This window comes from Prosopis cineraria, unplaced genomic scaffold, assembly GCF_029017545.1.
Source record: "Prosopis cineraria cultivar Desert tree isolate PC_DT_omini unplaced genomic scaffold, ASM2901754v1 PC2, whole genome shotgun sequence".
Classification (NCBI taxonomy): domain Eukaryota; kingdom Viridiplantae; phylum Streptophyta; class Magnoliopsida; order Fabales; family Fabaceae; genus Prosopis; species Prosopis cineraria.
The window spans coordinates 32,752,568-32,771,294 of NW_026555333.1; the positions used below are offsets into that span (position 1 = coordinate 32,752,568).

Below are 18,727 nucleotides of genomic sequence, written 5' to 3' on the forward strand. Positions count from 1 at the left end.
TGGGCCTTTTCTTACATTGCCAAGACTTGCCATGAGCCTGCCCAAGGTTGCCAACTCATGGCAAGAGCACGCACGATGCTACCAATGCTTCCGAGGGCCATGCCAACACTTGCCATAATCTTGCGTGAGGTTGGGAATGTCTGTCACACGCTTGCCTTGCATTGCCATAGTTTGTTCTTACCTTGCCAACACTTGGCACAAGCCCGCCCTAGGTTGCCAACACTTGGCAAGAGCATGCATGATGCTGCCAACGCTTCCGTGGGCCTTGCCACCATTTGCCACTATCTTGCGTGAGGTTGGAAACGCCAGTCACATACTTTCCTTGCGTTGCCAGAGCCTATTCTTACCTTGCCAACACTTGCTACGAGCCCGCCCTAGTTTGCCAACACTTGGCAAGAGCATGCACAATGCTGCCAATGCTTCCGTGGGCCTTCCCACCACTTGCCACAATCTTGTGTGAGATTGGAAACACCTGTCACAGGCTTGCCTGGCGTTGCCAGAGCCAGTTCCTACCTTTTGAACACTTGCCACGATCTTGCCCTAGGTTGCCAACACTTGGCAAGAGCATGCACGATACTGCCAACGCTTCCGTGGGCCTTTCCAACACTTGCGACAATCATGCGTGTGGTTGGGAATGCCTGTCACATGCTTGCCTTGTGTTGCCAAAGCCTGTTCTTATATTGCCAACACTTACCACGAGCCCACCCAAGGTTGCCAACACTTGGCAAGAGCATGGACGATGCTGCCAACACTTCTAAGGGCCTTGCCAACACTTTCCACAATCTTCTGTGAGGTTGGAAACGCCTATCAGATGCTTGCCTTGCATTGCCAAAGCCTGTTCTTACCTTGTGAACACTTGTCACAATCCCGCGCTAGATTGCCAAAACTTGGCAAGAGCATGCACGATGTTGCCAACGCTTCCATGGGCTTTTCCAACACTTGCCACAATCTTGCGTGAGGTTGGAAACACTTGTCACACGTTTGCCTTGTATTGCTAGAGCCTATTCTTACATTGACAACACTTGCCATGTGCCCAGCCTAGGTTGCCAACACTTGGCAAGAGCATCCACGATGCTGCTAGCGCTTCCATGGGCCTTGTCAACACACAATCTTGCATGAGATTGGAAATGCCTGTCACACGCTTGCCTTGCATTCCCAGAGCCTGTTCGTACGTTGTCAACACTTGCCACGAGCCCGCCCTAAGTTTCGAACACTTGGCAAGAGCATACACAATGCTGCCAACGCTTCCGTGGGCCTTGCTAACACTTGCCACAATCTTGCGTAAGGTTGGAAACTCCTGTCACACATTTGCCTTGTGTTGCCAGAGCCTGTTCTTACCTTGACAACACTTGCCACATGCCCGACCTAGGTTGCCAAAACTTGGCAAGAGCATGCACGATGTTGCCAACGCTTCTGTGGGCCTTGCCAACACTTGCCACAATCATGCTTGTGGTTGGGAACGCCTGTCACATGCTTGTCTTGCGTTGCCAGAGCCTGTTCTTACATTACCAACACTTACCACGAGCCCACCCAAGGTTGCCAACACTTGGCAAGAGCATGCTTGATGCTGTCAACGCTTCTATGGGCCTTGCCAACACTTTTCACAATCTTTTGTGAGGTTGGAAATGCCTATCAGACGCTTGTCTTACATTGCCAGAGCCTGTTCTTACCTTGTGAACACTTGCCATGATCCCACGCTAGATTGCCAAAACTTGGCAAGAGCATGCACGATGCTGTCAATGCTTCTGTGGGCCTTGCCAACACTTGCCACAATCTTGCATGAGGTTGAAAATGCCTATCACACATTTACCTTGGGTTGCCAGAGCTTGTTCTTACCTTGACAACACTTGCCACGTGCCCGGCCTAGGTTGCCAACACTTGGCAATAGATTGGAAACGCCTGTCACACGCCTGCCTTGCATTCCTAGAGCGTGTTCGTATGTTGCCAACACTTGCCATGAGCCTCCCTTAGGTTTCGATTACTTCTTGAATGCATGATGCTGCCAAGGCTTCCTTGGGCCTTGCTAACACTTGCCACAATCTTGCGTAATGTTGGAAATGCCTGTGACACGCTTGCCTTGTGTTGCCAGAGCCTATTCTTACCTTGCCAATGCTTGCCACGCGCCCGCCCTAAGTCGCCAACACTTGGTAAGAGCATCCATGATGCTATCAATGCTTCCGTGGGCCTTGCAATCACTTGGCACAATCTTGCCTGAGGTTGGAAGTGCCCGTCACACGCTTGCCTTGCATTGTCGGAGCCTGTTCTTACCTTGCCAACACTTGCCACAAGGCTGCCCTAGGTTGCCAACACTTGGCAAGAGCATGCACGATGCTGCCACCACTTCCGTGGGCCTTGCCAACACACAATCTTGCTTGAGGTTGGAAATGCCTGTCACACACTTGCCTTGCATTGCCAGAGCCTTTTCTTACATTGCCAAGATTTGCCACGAGCCCGCCCAAGGTTGCCAACACTTGGCAAGAGCATGCATGATGCTGCCAATGCTTCAGAGGGCCTTGCCAATACTTGCCACAATCTTGCATGAGGCTGAAAATGCCTGTCACACGCTTGCCTTACGTTGCCATAGCCTGTTCTTACCTTGCCAACACTTGGCACGAGCCTGCCCTAAGTTGCCAAGACTCGGCACCAGTATGCATGAGGCCACCAATGCTTTTGTGGGCCTTGAAATCACTTGCCACAATCTTGCATGAGGTTAGAGGAGCTTGTCACACTTTTGCCTTGCGTTGCCAGAACCTATTCTTACCTTGCCAACACCTGCCATGAGCTCGCCCTAGGTTTCCAACACTTGGAAAGAGCATGAACGATGTTGCCAATGCTTCCGTGGGCTTTGCCAAGACTTGCCACAATCTTGCATGAGGTTGGAAATGCTTGTCACATGCTTGCCTTGCGTTGTTAGAGCCTGTTCTTACCTTGCCAACACTTGCCACGAGGCCGCCCTAGGTTTCCAAACTTTGCAAGAGCATGCACGATGCTGCCAATGCTTCCGTAGGCCTTGCCAACACTTGCCACAATCTTACATGAGGTTGGAAATGCCTGTCACACGCTTGCCTTGCATTCCCAGAGCCTGTTCTTACATTGCCAACACTTGCCACGAGCTCACCCTAGGTTACCAACTGTTGGTAAGAGCATGCACGATGCTGCCAACACTTGGATGATTCAACCTTGATGTGATTCAACCTCCTCAAGAGAGGCCAAGTCTTCCTCATGTTCCTTATGTCATGCCTCCTATTACTAATCTTAGGAATATATCTAAACCCAAGTGTTTTTGGATGATGATGATTCCTTGCCTAGTTCTACATGTTCATTTACCCATGATTTTACTTGTGTGAATTGCAAAGATGTTGCTTCAAATCTGTCTAGTTGAGAAAAGCATGATAGTTTGCATTCACATGAGCATGAAAACATGATTGATATGCATGATTTATCCTCCTATATCACTCCATTTGAAGCATATGTTATGTCTACTTCTTCCTATGAACATACTTTTGCTTTTTTGAGTAATTTACTTGTTTTAGATGAATCTAGCAAATTGAGAATTGATTTTGGAATTTCTTATGCATCATTGATTGAGTCAAGTGATGGTTGTATGTTGGTACATTATTATGGCTCTAGTTCATCTCTTTCATGTGACATGCCTCCACATGACTTGACTTCTGATAATTTAATTAATTCTGGAATTGTTGATACATTTTGTTCAAGTGTGCCTAACCCTTCTCCATCCTTGGAGAAGAGTTCTTCTTTTATAGTTTCAGGTGTTGAAGAGCCAAAGAAAGAAGAAGAACATAGTATAGTGACTTTTGCAACACCATTGGATGAAGACCATACGCCATTAGGCATCACACTTGATGATGATGAGTTTAAGTCTTTGTTGGATTTTGATTTTTCCCTTGGTTGTGGCATTGATGAGTTTAATGGACGGTTGGGATTGATTCGATCTAACGGTGTACATTCTATGTCTAGATAATTCTATAGAAATATCTACAAGGAATATCTTGATATTTACAAGGAGACTACTAGAATGTACAAGAGCAAGATATCCCTAGAATGATTTAGATGCTTCAAGTGCTTTCTACATTACTCTAGAGATATCTAGGTCTTTCGAGGTCATACCGGCGTATTCCAGAAGACTCCGGGGCCTTCTTGATTATCCTGAATCGTTCCGGAAACTTCTAGAATATCTTAACCTCATGAAAATTCTATCTTTGTCACATTCTCCCCCACCTATTTTAGTGACGTCCTCGTCACGGCATCATCTTTATAAGATCGAAGTAGTTCTTCAAATTGCCAAAGATTTCTTTGAGATTCCCATGTTGCTTCACTCTCTGGCAATCCCTTCCACTTGATCAAGTATTGTGTGTCTAGTGGCACACCTCTTTTCCACACAACTCGGTGACTAAGTATCTCTTCAACTCCTCGATCATATGCCTTAGTGATGGTCGGTGGGGCACGTGATGATGTTCCTCGCGTCGGGTCATCCTGATCTTCATGATAAGGTTTCAACATGCTAACATGGAAGACAGGATGAATCTTTAAATTAGTAGGGAGATCCAACTTATATGAGACTTTCCCTACCTTCTTGATTACCTTATAAGGACCTTCATATTTACGAATGAAGCCTTTATGCACTGATCTGAAGGCTTTGAATTGTTGTGGGAGAAGTTTCACCATTACTATGTCCCTAACTTGGAATTCTATTGCACGCCTTCGTTTGTCAGCAAACTTCTTCATCTTCTTAGCAGCTTTTACAAGGAATGATCTTGTTTCATCCGCCCATTCTTGCCAGGACTTAGCCATGTTAAAAGCTCCAGGCTACACTTGTGCATTGGTTGTAGGGAAAGTGATTATGGCCATCATTAAAGTGCCCAAGGCCTTTTAGCTAACCTTTGATTACTTGATTATCCCTTGTTTAGCCAAAGAGAGCCTTTCTTTGTTTTGGCATTTTTAAATACTTGGCTCTATTTTGGATATATTGCATGTATTCTCATTTAGTATGTTTCAATGTGCATTGACTATTTTTAATTAAACTAGTAGATAACATCTAGTGGGATCCATTTCATTCATTCATATTAGCCATACCATTTCATTTTTATGATTGAAACATTTTTTGAGTTGTATCCAAGTATTGGAAGCTATGCCTTGAGAAGGAAAAAAAAAAAGAAAAAAAATAACATAAAAAAATAGAATAGCAAGGTTTAGGCAGGAGAAAAAGAAAGAAAGAAGTGACAGAAAAGATGAAAAAATATTGTAGAAAGAAAAAAATATGTTTGAGAAAAAGAAATCCAAAGTAGATCAAAGAAAAGTAAAAGAAAGAGTTTGAATAAGCAACCTTCCTTAGGCTTGTTATTGGAATCACTTGTTCCTACCTATAGATTCACATGTCATCTCTATTATCTCTATCATTTCATCCCATTCTTGGCCAATTATTCATTTCATCCATGATTCCTATTATGTTATCTATTTAATTTAATTTTGAGTAGTCTTATAAATTGAGCATACCTACATTGTGGTCAAGACAAGTTTCTTGAGCCAAGCCCTACCCTTTCACATGCAAATCTAAGTTTACCTTTCATTGAGCACATTACATCCTTGTGAAAGTCCATATGATTCTTAAGAACTATTGCATCTCAATAGTGGAGAGATAGAGGGATTATAAGCCTATGGTAGGATGACTTGTCAAGGAACTTGAGTGATATTTTGTACCCTTATATACCGAGTGCTTGAGTGAAACATTAATCCAGTAAGATATCTCTTTAAGATTACATTCTTGCAAATGGTTTACTTGTGATGTATTAAGGTTTTCTCTAAAGATTGCAACATTGATTTTAGTTCTTATTTGAGTGCATTCACTTTGAAATTTGGATTTACTCTTGAAAGCTTGCATCTTTGTGTGTTTTTTTTTTCTTTTCTAGGTTTTTAAAGAGTTTTGCCTAGAGAGCAAAATTCAAGTGTGGGGGAATTGATCTATCTCATATTTTACATGTTAAAACACTTGGTTTTTAACATCAAATTGTGCATAATAGGGTTTAATTCCTGGTTTTGAGTTATCATTTCTATATTGACTTTATGAACCCTAATAATTCTATTTGATGATTGTTTTGACACTTTCATATCCTAATTTGAGATCTTAGGCATTAATTCTCTTCTCTTCCTTTTTATTTCTTTTTGTTTAGAATTTAAATAGTCTTGTGTTTTTATTTTCAAATTTTGTGAGGGCAATTTTGGAATCAAGGATCAAGGGCTAGTCAACATGCTTGGAGAAATTCAAGAGATAGAAAATAAATAAAGATGAAGAATTTAGGGGCTGTTGGGCACAAATTCCAGAATTATTTGAGGGATGATGTAGGACCATTATTCAAATTTAATTAGGAAGAATTAATTAAATAAAAAAATTAAAGGAGCATGGGAAGCATTAAGGGACACACCATCAAGTGAAGAAGAGGCATGGGAGGTGTGACATGATCAGATCTAATGGGAGGACATGTGACAGCTGATTGGGAGCCTAAGGAGGAGTCACATTTTCCATACATGTTCACATGTCCATTGCCACATTTTTCACCTTATTTTTATTTTCATTTTAGCTTATTTTCGTCTATTTTTCCAGCTCATTTCAGATCTGGACCTTCCTTGTTTTTATTTATCACCATCGACTTTGGTTTTATCACCACTCATATTTTCCACACATACATAAGCTGAATTTTCAGATGGGAGCCTCATAATTCAGATCCCACTCTCTCACTTCAGCCATATTCTCTCTCAATTTTCGTTCATATTTACTCTCCAATTTTTCAGATTCAGTTCTCTCATCTTCTTGTCCAGATCACGCCATCTTCTCATCCTCTCACTATCCAGATCATTTCTTCTCCTTTTTCCTTCATTCACGTTGAATTCTTCCTTCATTCTCCTCCAAATTTTCATCCATTTTCTTCTTCTCCTCTAGATTTCGTCCAGTACACATTTATCTCTAGGTTTCATCTTCATCTTCATACATTTATGGAGGCTTCTCAAGGTCTAGTTTAAGTGAAGAGGAAGAGCATGAGAGGCTAATCATTTAGAGCTCCAAGAAAGATGACTTGACATTATGAGATTTCCAATTTTTGTAATTGTTGTTTATTTTCTTGATTTCATTCATGTTCTTATTTTGATTCTTTGAGGATTCAATTCTGAACCTATATTTAGTTAAAGGAATTTGTGATTCTAATTCAGATTTGATGAGAATATGAATGTTGAATTTAGATTTTTATGTTATTTTTAGTTCTGGAATTTATGATTTACCTTGATGTTCTAGGGTTATTTCATAAGTTCTTGTGTAGACTTGAGTTAGATCTATATTGGTTATATGAATTTGACTTAAGCTATTTTTCTTCCACTAGTTTTGATCTGAAACTTGTGTAGAACAAGGCTGAATATAGTGTTAATTTTTAAGTTCACTTGACCTAGATTCATTAGTGTCCACTGAGTCTAATGGTGCACCACACTTAGAGGTTTCTAAGTGTCTATTTTAGGTTAATCAAGAAGGTTTATGATGTTATAATTCTGGAAATCAATGATTAATGTTAGGAAATCTGAAGTGGGCTCACCATAATCATCATTCATTTCATTACAACTAAAACAAAATTTTACAAACATTTATTGTTGCATTATAGAGTTGGTTTAGTCACTTGAAAATTTAGATTAATTTGTGGCATTTGAACAATGATTTGTATGCTTTGCTCTCTAGGAAAATGACCTAGAATACTCACTTCTACATTCTAGTAAAATTTAATAACCTAAGGCGACTAAAGGGTTCATCAATTGGTGCCGTTGCTGGGGAGGAATTAGCCATACTAATTGTGGTTTCAGTGCTTTTTTAATTTGCTTTGCATTTTGGCTTAATTCTGGAATTTGTATTGTGGTGGCTAACTTGTGTTTTCTAAGCATTTGATCACTTGTTTGGTCTGTTTGCTACTGGATATAGTCACCATAATATTGATTCTAGACGTGAGTTCCAAAACTGACAAGTATAGCTCAAGTGCTTGTAAGACAGTGAAGGTTACTCCGCCCAGCAATTTTGCACGAATTTTGGACAGGTATATTTTTTGCTAGACATATCATTTTGAGCTGATTCTTGTTTGATTGTGTTCTTGGTTACTTAGAAACATTGTTTTTATTGAACATAATGCTCATTTGGCCATTAAGTTGGTTGAATTTTTGCTTGACTGAAACAGGGTTCACTAGAATTTTCAGTGCTGAAGACCTTAATTTGAAAAAATACTAGGAAGAATTGACTATGAATATTTGCTTTAAAATTAGACTATATAACCTTCTATATGTTGAAAGGTTCAAGTAAAAATTTCAGCTCAATTTGATTCAGGATCAGAGAGTTCTGCACTGAATAAGCACATAAGGTCCACTGCTGACTCCCAGTGACACTCCAGGCAGGCAGGGCTAACTATGATCACTCTCTCCCTATTTGGAAATTTTGTCTATAAAAATTCCTGAATTTAATTTAGTGTTTTAGCTTTAAATTTTTAGTTTTGAGTTTTTGCTAATTTTATCTTTTTCACATTCGAAAAATTTTTACAAAAATATTGCCTCAGTGTATTTCAATTTTGCCAGTTTTCAAAATTTTGGCCTACTTTTGAATTTTTGATTTTTCTTTGGTCCAGGGCTATTTATGTGGTGTTTTGAGCTTTATATGTCTTGTAGGACTTGCAAAGAACTTGGTGAAAATTATATTAAATTTAGAGATCAATACTTAGAGTTCTTAGCATCTTTCTCTCTTCCAAACATCATAGTTGATAATTCTATGATTTTGGACAGTATGGCTGATAGATTGCATGGTAATGAACATGAAATACTTGCTAGGAGGAGTATTAGAGAGATGGTAGCACCCACTGACACATTTAGACCTAGTGGCTTGTTTTTGAATTTATAAGAACAAAATGAGTATGAAATCAAACCTTCATTGATTAATGCTTTGCCAAAATTCCATGGCCTTGCAGGTGAGGATCCTAATAGGCCTCTCCAAATACTTGAGAGGGTTTGTTCAACCATGAAGCCTCCCACAGCAAAGTTGGAGAATTTGATGCTCAAGGTCTTCTATTTTATTCTTGAGGACAAAGCAATCACATGGTTCAATACTCTTGCCGCAAGGACTATCAATTCTTGGGTGGAGATGCAAAATTGCTTTCTTGAGAAATATTTTCCACCAACCAAGTATTCTTAACTAAGGAAGCAAATCATGGGGATTCAATAACACCCACAAGAATCTCTTTATGAGTATTGGATGAGGTTTTTTGAATTGCTTGCAAAGTGTCCATACCTAAATGTGGGCAAAGAGTTCCTCATTGATTATTTCCATGTAGGGTTGCAAATTCATGATTAAGAGACCATAGATGCTGCTGCAAATGGCTCTCTATTAGATCTTCCATCGGATGATGCATGAACCTTGTTGAAAAAGCTTGCAAAAATAGTAACCAATAATATAGCTCAAGAGATGCAAGGGGTGTTCACCAAGTGGGCCAATCTTCTATTGCTAATTCCCAATTGGAGGATATCTACTCTCAATTGGATTTTCTCAAGATGTCTATTTCCAATCCTCCACAAGCTCATATTGCTTCTATGTCCAATGCTCTAGTGGCTCCTATTTATGGTATACGCAATTACACAATGCATATCACCTCTAATTGCATGCATGCTCAAGATGTTGGGGCTATGTATCAACAATAAAGGCCCTACAATTATCAACATAATCAAGGGGCAAGGAACAATTTTGAGGCTAACTATGAGAGCACCTATAACCCTACTTGGAGGCAGCACCCTAACTTTAGCTACAAGGGTAACCAAAAGGTTGTGCAAGCTAAGAATTCTCAAGTGATCCCTATTCAAGATGGTAGGGGTGATAAACAAATGTACTCCTACCTTGAGAGGATGGGTGATGCTATGTTTTCTATGCACCAAAAGTTTGATTCTCATATGTCTAGGGCAGAATCAAAAATGGACATGATGCTTAATAGGCTAGACAATCTTGAATCAAAGCAACAAAGTACTGATTTGGTGGTGTAACAATTTAAGAATTCAAATAGCATTAGTCAAGCTCAAGGAAGTGGAAAGCTCCCAACTCAACCTGTCATCAATCCAAAGAGCCTTAGTGCAATTGAGTTGAAAGGTGAAAGAGTTCTTGAAGCCATTCCAAGTGCCTCAAACCATGATAGCAGCAAGCATAATGAGGTTATTTCAAGAAATTCTCAAATTTGTGAAGGAAATCCACTTTCTCTTGCTGATTCACGTGATTCCACTTGCTGTGACAGCAAGCTAAATGTGCATCCAAGTGCCTCACATAGCCTCAAGAACATGCCTCCTACTTCTCTAAGTCCTCAAGTGATTAATGATGAGAATGACTCTGTTGAAGACATTGTAGTTGAGGATGCAAATGGGGCAAGATCAGCCCTGAATGCTCAAGAAAAAGAGGTGAAATTGAGCTCAAATCAAGGCCAAGTCAGTGCTAGAATAGCCACGGTTCATCCATCTTCTAAGGCCAATGAGAATGATCCAAGCAAGCCTAAGGAGAAAGAGGTGTTGGGAAGAAGAGAGCCTCCAAAAGAATATCAAATTGGGGACCCTATTCCAAGAGATATGCCATTCCCTAAGGCCTTGACTAGATTTGCTAAGAAAGGGCAAGAAGGAGATAGGCATGATGTGTTTGATATGTTGAAGAAGGTGGAAGTGAACATACTACTTCTTGAAATGAAAAAAGGCATGCCTAAGTGTGCAAAGTTTTTGAAAGAGTTGTGCACTAATAAAAGGGGATTCAAACCATTGGTTATAGTTGAAATGAGTCCTAATGTTAGTGATGTCTTCAAGCCATAACTCCCTGTTAAGTGTAGAGATCCAAGGGCATGTACCATTCCTTGTCAAATAGGGAATGTGTTTGCTCAAGAAGCCTTGATTGACCTAGGGGTAGCCATCAATGTGATGCCTACTCACATTTATTCTTCCCTTAATCTTGGTGGTCTTTAAGATTGTAGTGCCTTGATTGACCCAAGGGATTCTTGGAAGACATCTTAGTAAATGTTAAGGACTTAGTTTTTCCAGCAGATTTTTATGTGTTGTAGGAGGCCAGGGCACACTTATTCTTGGGAGACCTTTTATGATGACATCATGTGCTATATTGAACATGAAGGAAGGTAAACTTACCATGGAGTTTTTGGACAGCAAGATTGAATTTAACATATTTCATAGCTTGAAAAACTCTTATGTTGATCATAGCCTTTATTAAGTGACACTCCAAGCAAACAGGGCTAACTTTGCATTCCCAACCTCATGCAAGACTGTGGAAAGTGTTGGCAAGGCCCACGGAAGCGTTGGTAGCATCGTGCATGTTCTTGCCAAGTGTTGGCAACCTAGAGTGGGCTCATGGGAAGTGTTAGCAAGGTATGAACAGGCTCTGGAAATGCAAGGCATGCATGTGACAAGCGTTTCCAACCTCATGCAAGATTGTGGCAAGTGATTGGAACGTGCACGGAAGCATTGGCAGCCTCATGCATGCTGGTGCCGAGTCTTGGCAACTTAGGGCAGGCTTCTGCCACGTGTTGGCAAGGTAAGAACAGGCTCTAGCAATGCAAGGCAAGCGTGTGATAGGCGTTTCCAACCTCATGCAAGATTATGGCAAGTGTTGGCAAGGCCCACGGAAGCATTGGCAGCATCGTGCATGCTCTTGCCAAGTGTTGCCGGGCTCATGGAAAGTGTTGGCAAGGTAAGAACAGGCTCTGGCAACACAAGGCAAGCATGTCACAAGTGTTTCCAGTCTCATGCAAGATTGTGGCAAGTGATTGCAAGGCCCACGGAGGCATTGGCAGCATCATGCATGCTCTTGCCACGTGACGGCAACCTAAGGCGGGCTCATGGCAAGTATTGGTACGAATAGGCTCTGACAACATAAGGCAAGCATGTCACAAGTGTTTCCAACATCACGCAAGACTGTGGCAAGTGATTGCAAGGCCCACGGAAGCCTTGGCAGCCTCATGCATGCTCTTGCCAAGTGTTGGCAACTGAGGGTGGGCTCGTGGCAAGTGTTGGCAAGGTAAGAACAGGCTCTAGCAATGCAAGGCAAGCGTGTGACAGGCATTTCCAACCTCACCTAAGATTGTGGCAAGTGTTGGGAAGGCCTACTGAAGCATTGGTAGTATCGTGCATGTTCTTGCTAAGTGTTGGCAACCTAAGGCGAGCTCGTGGCAAGTGTTGGCAAGGTAAGAAAAGGCTCTGGCAACACAAGGCAAGCATGGGACAGGCGTTTCCAACCTCACGCAAGATTGTGGCAAGTGTTGTCAAGGCCCACAAAAGTATTGGCACTATCGTGCATGCTCTTCCCAAGTGTTGGTAACCAAGGGTGGGCTCGTGGCAAGTGTTGGCAAGGTAAGAATAGGCTCTAGCAATGCAAGGCAAGCATGGGATAGGCGTTTCCAACCTCACACAAGATTGTGGCAGGTCTTGGCAAGGCCCACGAAAGCGTTGGCAACCTCGTGCATGCTGGTGCTGAGTGTTAGCAACCTAGGGCGGGCTCGTGGCAAGTGTTGGCAAGGTAAGAAGAAGCTTTGGCAACGCAAGGCAAGCATGTGGCAGGCATTTCCAACCTCACACAAGATGGTGGCAAGTGTTGGCAAGCCCCACGGAAGCATTGGCAGCCTCGTGCATGCTCTTGCCAAGTGTTGGCAAGCCCTATGGAAGCGTTGGCAGCCTCGTGCATGCTCTTGCCAAGTGTTGGCAACCTAGGGCGGGCTCATGGCAAGTGTTTGCAAGGTAAGAACAGGCTTTGGAAATGCAAGGCAAGCGAGTCACAGGCATTTCCAACCTCACGCAAGATTGTGGCAAGTGTTGTCAAGGCCAACGGAAGTATTGGCACCATCGTGCATGCTCTTGGCAAGTGTTGGCAACCTAGGGCGAGCTCGTGGCAAGTGTTGGTAAGAACAGGTTCTGACAACACAAGGCAAGCATGTCAAAGGCATTTCCAATGTCACACAAGATTGTGGTAAGTATTGGCAAGGCTCATGGAAGTGTTGGCAGCATCGTGCATGCTCTTGCCAAGTGTTAGCAACCCTAGGGCGGGCTCGTGGAAAGTGTTAGCAAGGTAAGAACAAGCACTGGCAACGTAAGGCAAGCATGTGACAGGCGTTTGCAACATTATGTAAGATTGTGGCAAGTGTTGGCAAGGCTTACGAAAGCGTTGGCAGCATCGTGCATCCTCTTGCCAAGTATTGGCAACCAGGGCGGGCTCGTGGCAAGCATTGGCAAGGTAAGAGCAAGCTCTGGCCATGCTGGAAAAGCATGTGACAGTCATTTCCAACCTCACACAAGATGGTGGCAAGTGTTGGCAAGGCCCACGGAAGCGTTGGCAGCATGGTGCATGCTCTTGCCAAGTGTTGGCAACCTTGGGCGGGCTTGTGGCAAGTGTTGGCAAGGTAAAAACAGGCACTGACAATGCAAGGCAAGCGTGTGATAGGCATTTCCAACCTCACGCAAGATTGTGGCAAGTGTTGTCAAGGTAAGAACAGGCTTTGGCAACGCAAGGTAAGCGTGTGACAGGCGTTTTCAATCTCACCCAAGATTGTGACAAGTGTTGTCAAGGCCCACGGAAGCGATGGCACCATCGTGCTTGCTCTTGCAAGTGTTGGCAACTTAGGGCGGGTGATCTACTTCATATTTTACATGTTATGCACTTGGGTTTTGGCACAAAATAGTACATATTAGGGTTTGTTTCCCGATTTTTAGCTATGTTTCACACATTGACTACATAGACCCTAATAAAGCTATTTGGTGGATGGTTTGAGACTTTAAGATGTTTGATTGGATTTTTTGGTTTAAATTCTCACTTTCTTCCCTTTTAATTGTCTTTTTAAAATTTATTTAGTCTTGTGTTTTTATTTTCAGATTCATGTGAGGGCAATTTTATAATCAAGGAGCAAAGATTTGGTCAACAATTTTAGAGAAGTCAAGAGCACATGTAATCTGATCCATGGAATTCATAAGATGACATCATTATTGGAAACAAGGAAATGCATGTTGTGCGTGAAGTGGAAGCTGAACATTAGGATGACATCATGATGAGGCAAGCCAAGAGCATAATAGGCGTGAATTCACATCTGGATTCATGAGAAGTTCACGTGGCAGCTGAAGCAACATTCAAATGAAGTCACATAGTCCATGCTTAGTCACATTGTTCATGCTCTCATCTCCAGCTCATTTTGGCGCCTCATTTCCTCTAATTTTTAGAATTAATTTTCAATTTTAATTCATTATTTCCAACTGGAATAACTGATTTAGTTTTTGGCCTTGGAATCATCACCATTGGATCAGAATTAGTTACTCATACTTAAGCCAAATTTTCAGAGGGAGACTTCATTCTACACATCCATCCTCTCTCTCTAGGTCTGATTTCTCTCATTTTCAGCCTCTACAATTCACGCAATTCCTCAAGTATTGGGAGTTCCAGATCTGGTTCTCCTCCATTTCCAGCTCCAAGTTCGTTTTTCCAGCATTAATTCCCCATCCAATTTCATTTTTCTTCCATCCTTAATCCAGATTGTTCATCAAGTGTTCATTATCAATTCCATCATTCCAGATTTGTTCCTTCATTTCCTTCATCATTTTTTTTCTTCAATTTTCGTTCATGTTCTTCCTCTGTCCAGACTTGTTTCTTATCTCTCCTCTTTGATTCTTCCACCTTGTGTCATTCTCTTCCCCATTCTTTCATCAATTTCGTTTCTCATTTTTCCAATTCCAGCATTAATTTCGTCCATATTTAGTCACATATTTTCCAGATTCAAGATGTCTTCTCAAGTTCAAAGTCTGATTGGTTTGAAGATGAAGAACATGAGAGGCTGATTTTTCATTGAGATTCAAGGAAGATGAACTTGTGATTTTAGTATTTCAGAATTGCCTTCCTTATTTGTAATTTCAATTGTGCAATTTCTTCTATTTTCTTTCAAGGATTCGAAATTATTGTTCAGGTTGGATTGTGATTTTGATTCCAATTATATGTTAGATTGAAGTTGTGGATGTTGGATTGATATTTGATTTTGTATTTTAGTTCTGGAATGTGTGAATTCAATTGAGTGTTCTTGAATGTGTTCATATGTTCTTGATATTCTTGTTCAGATTTCTCCATATTTCAAGCTAGATCCATATGTGTTTATATGAATATGGTTTGAGAAGTTTTTCTACCATTTAATTTGGTCTAAATTGAATGGCTATGAACAAGGCTTATTTACATTGTCAATTTCACTCCACTTGGCTTAAATTCATAATGATCATTGGATGCAATATTTCATAACACTTTAAAGGTTTTAGAGTGTTTTTCATTAAGCTAATTGTCATTACATTTATGGTTGCAATTCTGGAATTCAAGGATATATCACAAGGGATTCTAATTTGAGCTCATCATCTCATTCATTCACATCAATACATTTAAATCAGAAAATTACAAACATTTAGTTCTTGTATTCTAGACATAGCTGAAACATATCTTCATTCCCTTAATTTGTTGACAATTGAACCATAATTTTATGCATTGCTCTCTTGGGAGATGACTTAGAATGCTCCCGACTACATTCTAATTTTCATTGATGGCCTAAAGCGACTTAAGGTTTCATCAGCGGGCCTGTGGCAAGTGTTGGCATGGTAAGAACAGGCTCTAGCAACGTAAGGCAAGCATGTGACAGGCGTTTTCAACCTCACACAAGATTGTAGCAAATGTTGTTAAGGTTCACGGAAGCAATGGCAGCATCGTGCATGCTCTTGCAAGTGTTGGCAACGTAGGGCGGGCTCGTGGTAAGTGTTGGAATGGTAAGAATAGGCTCTGGCAATGCAAGGCAAGCATGTCACAGGCATTTTTAGCCTCATGCAAGATTGTGGCAAGTATTGTTAAGGCCTACGGAAGCATTGGCACCATCGTGCATGCTCTTCCTAAATGTTGGCAACCTAGGGTGGGCTCGTGGAAAGTGTTGGCACGGTAAGAACAGGCTCTGGCAATGCAATGCAAGCGTGTCACAGGCGTTTCCAACCTCACGTTAGATTGTGGCAGGTGATTGCAAGGCCCACAGTAGCGTTGGCAGCCTCGTGCATGCTCTTCCTAAGGGTTCGCAACCAAGGGCGGGTTCGTGACAAGTGTTAGCACGGTAAGAACAGGCTCTGGCAATGCAATGCAAGCATGTCACAGGAGTTTTCAACCTCGCACAAGATTGTGGCAAGTGTTGGCAAGGCCCACAGAAGCATTGGCAGCCTCTTGCATGCTCTTGGCAAGTGTAGGCAACCTAGGGCGAGCTCGTGGCAAGTGTTGGCAACCTAAGGTGGGCTCATGGCAAGTGTTGGCCAGGTAAGAATAGGCACTGGCAATGCAAGGAAAACGTGTGACAGGCGTTTCCAACCTCACGCAAGATTATGGCAAGTGTTGGCAAGGCCCACAGAAGCATTGGCAGCATCGTGCATGCTCTTGCCAAGTGTAGGCAACCTAGGGCGAGCTCGTGGAAAGTGTTGGCAAGGTAAGAACAGGCTCTGGCAAAACGCAAGCGTGTCATAGGCGTTTCTAACCTAGCAAGCTCGTGGCAAGTGTTAGCAAGGTAAGAACAAGCTCTGGAAATGCAAGGCAAGCATGTGACTGGCATTTTCAACCTCACGCAAGATTGTGCGAAGCATTGGCAAGGCCCACGGAAGCGTTGGCAGCCTCGTGCATGCTGGTGCTGAGTGTTGGCAACCGTGGGCGAGCTCGTGGCAAGTGTTGGCAAGGTAAGAACAGGCTCTGGCAACACAAGGCAAGCATGTCACAGGCGTTTCCAACCTCATGCAAGATTGTGGCAAGTGTTGTTAAGGCCCACAGAAGCATTGGAACCATCATGTATGCTTTTCCCAAGTGTCGGCAACTAAGGGAGGGCTCGTGGCAAGTGTTGGCAAGGTAAGAATAGGCACTGGCAACGCAAGGCAAGCATGTGAGAGGCATTTCCAACTCACGCAAGATTCTGGCAAGTGTTGGCAAGGCCCACGGAAGCGTTGGCAGTATTGTGCATGCGCTTCCTAAGTGTTGGCAACTTAGTAGGGCTCGTGGCAAGTATTGGCAAGGTAAGAACAGGCTCTGGCAACACAAGGCAACCGTGTGACAAGCATTTCCAACCTCACGCAAGATTGTGGCAAGTGTTGTCAAGGTGTACTAAATCGTTGGCAACATCGTGCGTGCTCTTCCCAAATGTTGGCAACTTAGGGCGAGCTCGTGGCAAGTATTGGCATGGTAAGAACAGGCTCGGCAACGCAAGGCAAGCGTGTGACAGGCCTTTCTAACCTCACGCAAGATTGTGGCAAGTGTTGACAAGGCCCACGGAAGCGTTGGCAGCATCGTGCATGCTCTTGCCAAGTGTGGGCAACCTAGGGTAAGCTCGTGGGAAGTGTTGGCAAGGTAAGAATAGGCTCTGGCAAAAGGCAAGTGTGTCACAGGCATTTCCAACCTGGCGGGCTCGTGGCAAGTGTTGGTAAGGTAAGAACAGGCTCTGCAAACGCAAGGCAAGCATGTGACAGGCATTTTCAACCTCACGTAAGATTGTAGGAAGCATTGGCAAGGCCCACGGAAGCATTGGCAGCCTCATAAATGCTCTTCCCAAGTGTTGGCAATCTTGAGCGGGCTCGTGGCAAGTGTTGGCAAGGTAAGAACAAGCTTTGGCAACACGAGGCAAGTCCATGACAGGCTTTTCCAACCTCACGCAAGATTGTCGCAAGCGTTGGCAAGGCCCAAGGAAGCATTAGCAGCATCGTGCATGCTCTTGCCAAGTGTTGAAAACCTAGGGTGGGCTCGTGGTAAGTGTTTGCAAGGTAAGAACAGGCTCTGGCAAGGCAAGGCAAGCGTGTGACAGGCGTTTCCAACCTCACGCAAGATTGTGGCAAGTGTTGTCAAGGCCTACGGAAGCATTGGCACCATCGTGCATGCTCTTCCTAAGTGTTGGCAACCTAGGGCGGGCTCGTGGCAAGTATTGGCAAGGTAAGAATAGGCTCTGGCAAGGCAAGGCAAGCGTGTCATAGGCGTTTTTAACCTCATGCAAGATTGTGATAAGTGTTGTCAAGGCCCACGGAAGCACTGGAAACATTGTGCATACTCTTCCCAAGTGTCCGCAACCAAGGGGGGCTCGTGGCAAGTGTTGGCAAGGTAAGAACAGGCTCTGGCATGGCAAGGCAAGCATGTCACAGGTGTTTTCAACCTCACGCAAGATTGTGGCAAGTGTTGTCAAGGCCCACGGAAGCGTTGGAAACATCATGCATGCTCTTCCCAAGTGTCCGCAACTAAAGGACGGCTCGTGGCAAGTGTTGGCAAGGTAAGAAAAGGCACTGGCAACGCAAGGCAAGCGTGTGACAGGCGTTTCCAACCTCACGCATGATTGTGGCAAGTGTTGCCAAGGTAAGAACAGGCTCTGGCAATGCAAGGCAAGCATGTGATAGGTATTTCCAACCTCACACAAGGCTGTGGCAAGTGTTGTCAAGGCCCACGATAGTGTTGGCAACATCATGCATGATCTTCCCAAGTGATGGCCACCTAGGGCAGGCTCGTAGCAAGTGTTGGCAAGGTAAGAACAGGCTCTGGCAACGCAAGGCAAGTGTGTGACAGGCATTTCCAACCTTACACAAGATTGTGGCAAGTGTTGTCAAGGCCCACAAAAGCGTTGGAACCATCATGCATGGTCTTCCCAAGTGTTGGCAA

The 18,727-nt window shown here is 43.0% G+C and overlaps 1 protein-coding gene across 1 annotated transcript in view; it reads left to right on the forward strand.

The window, feature by feature from the left end:
- The window catches only part of LOC129302709 (uncharacterized), a 30,422-nt gene extending 15,304 nt beyond the window's left edge, over positions 1 to 15,118 (forward strand). Inside the window, exons 3-5 of the mRNA XM_054941604.1 lie at positions 7,973 to 8,084; positions 8,369 to 8,436; positions 13,924 to 15,118. Coding sequence (XP_054797579.1) covers positions 7,973 to 8,084; positions 8,369 to 8,393 — 137 coding nt within the window. The 3' untranslated portion in view covers positions 8,394 to 8,436; positions 13,924 to 15,118. The remainder of the gene's footprint in view (positions 1 to 7,972; positions 8,085 to 8,368; positions 8,437 to 13,923) is intronic.
- Positions 15,119 to 18,727: the final 3,609 nt, after the last annotated feature.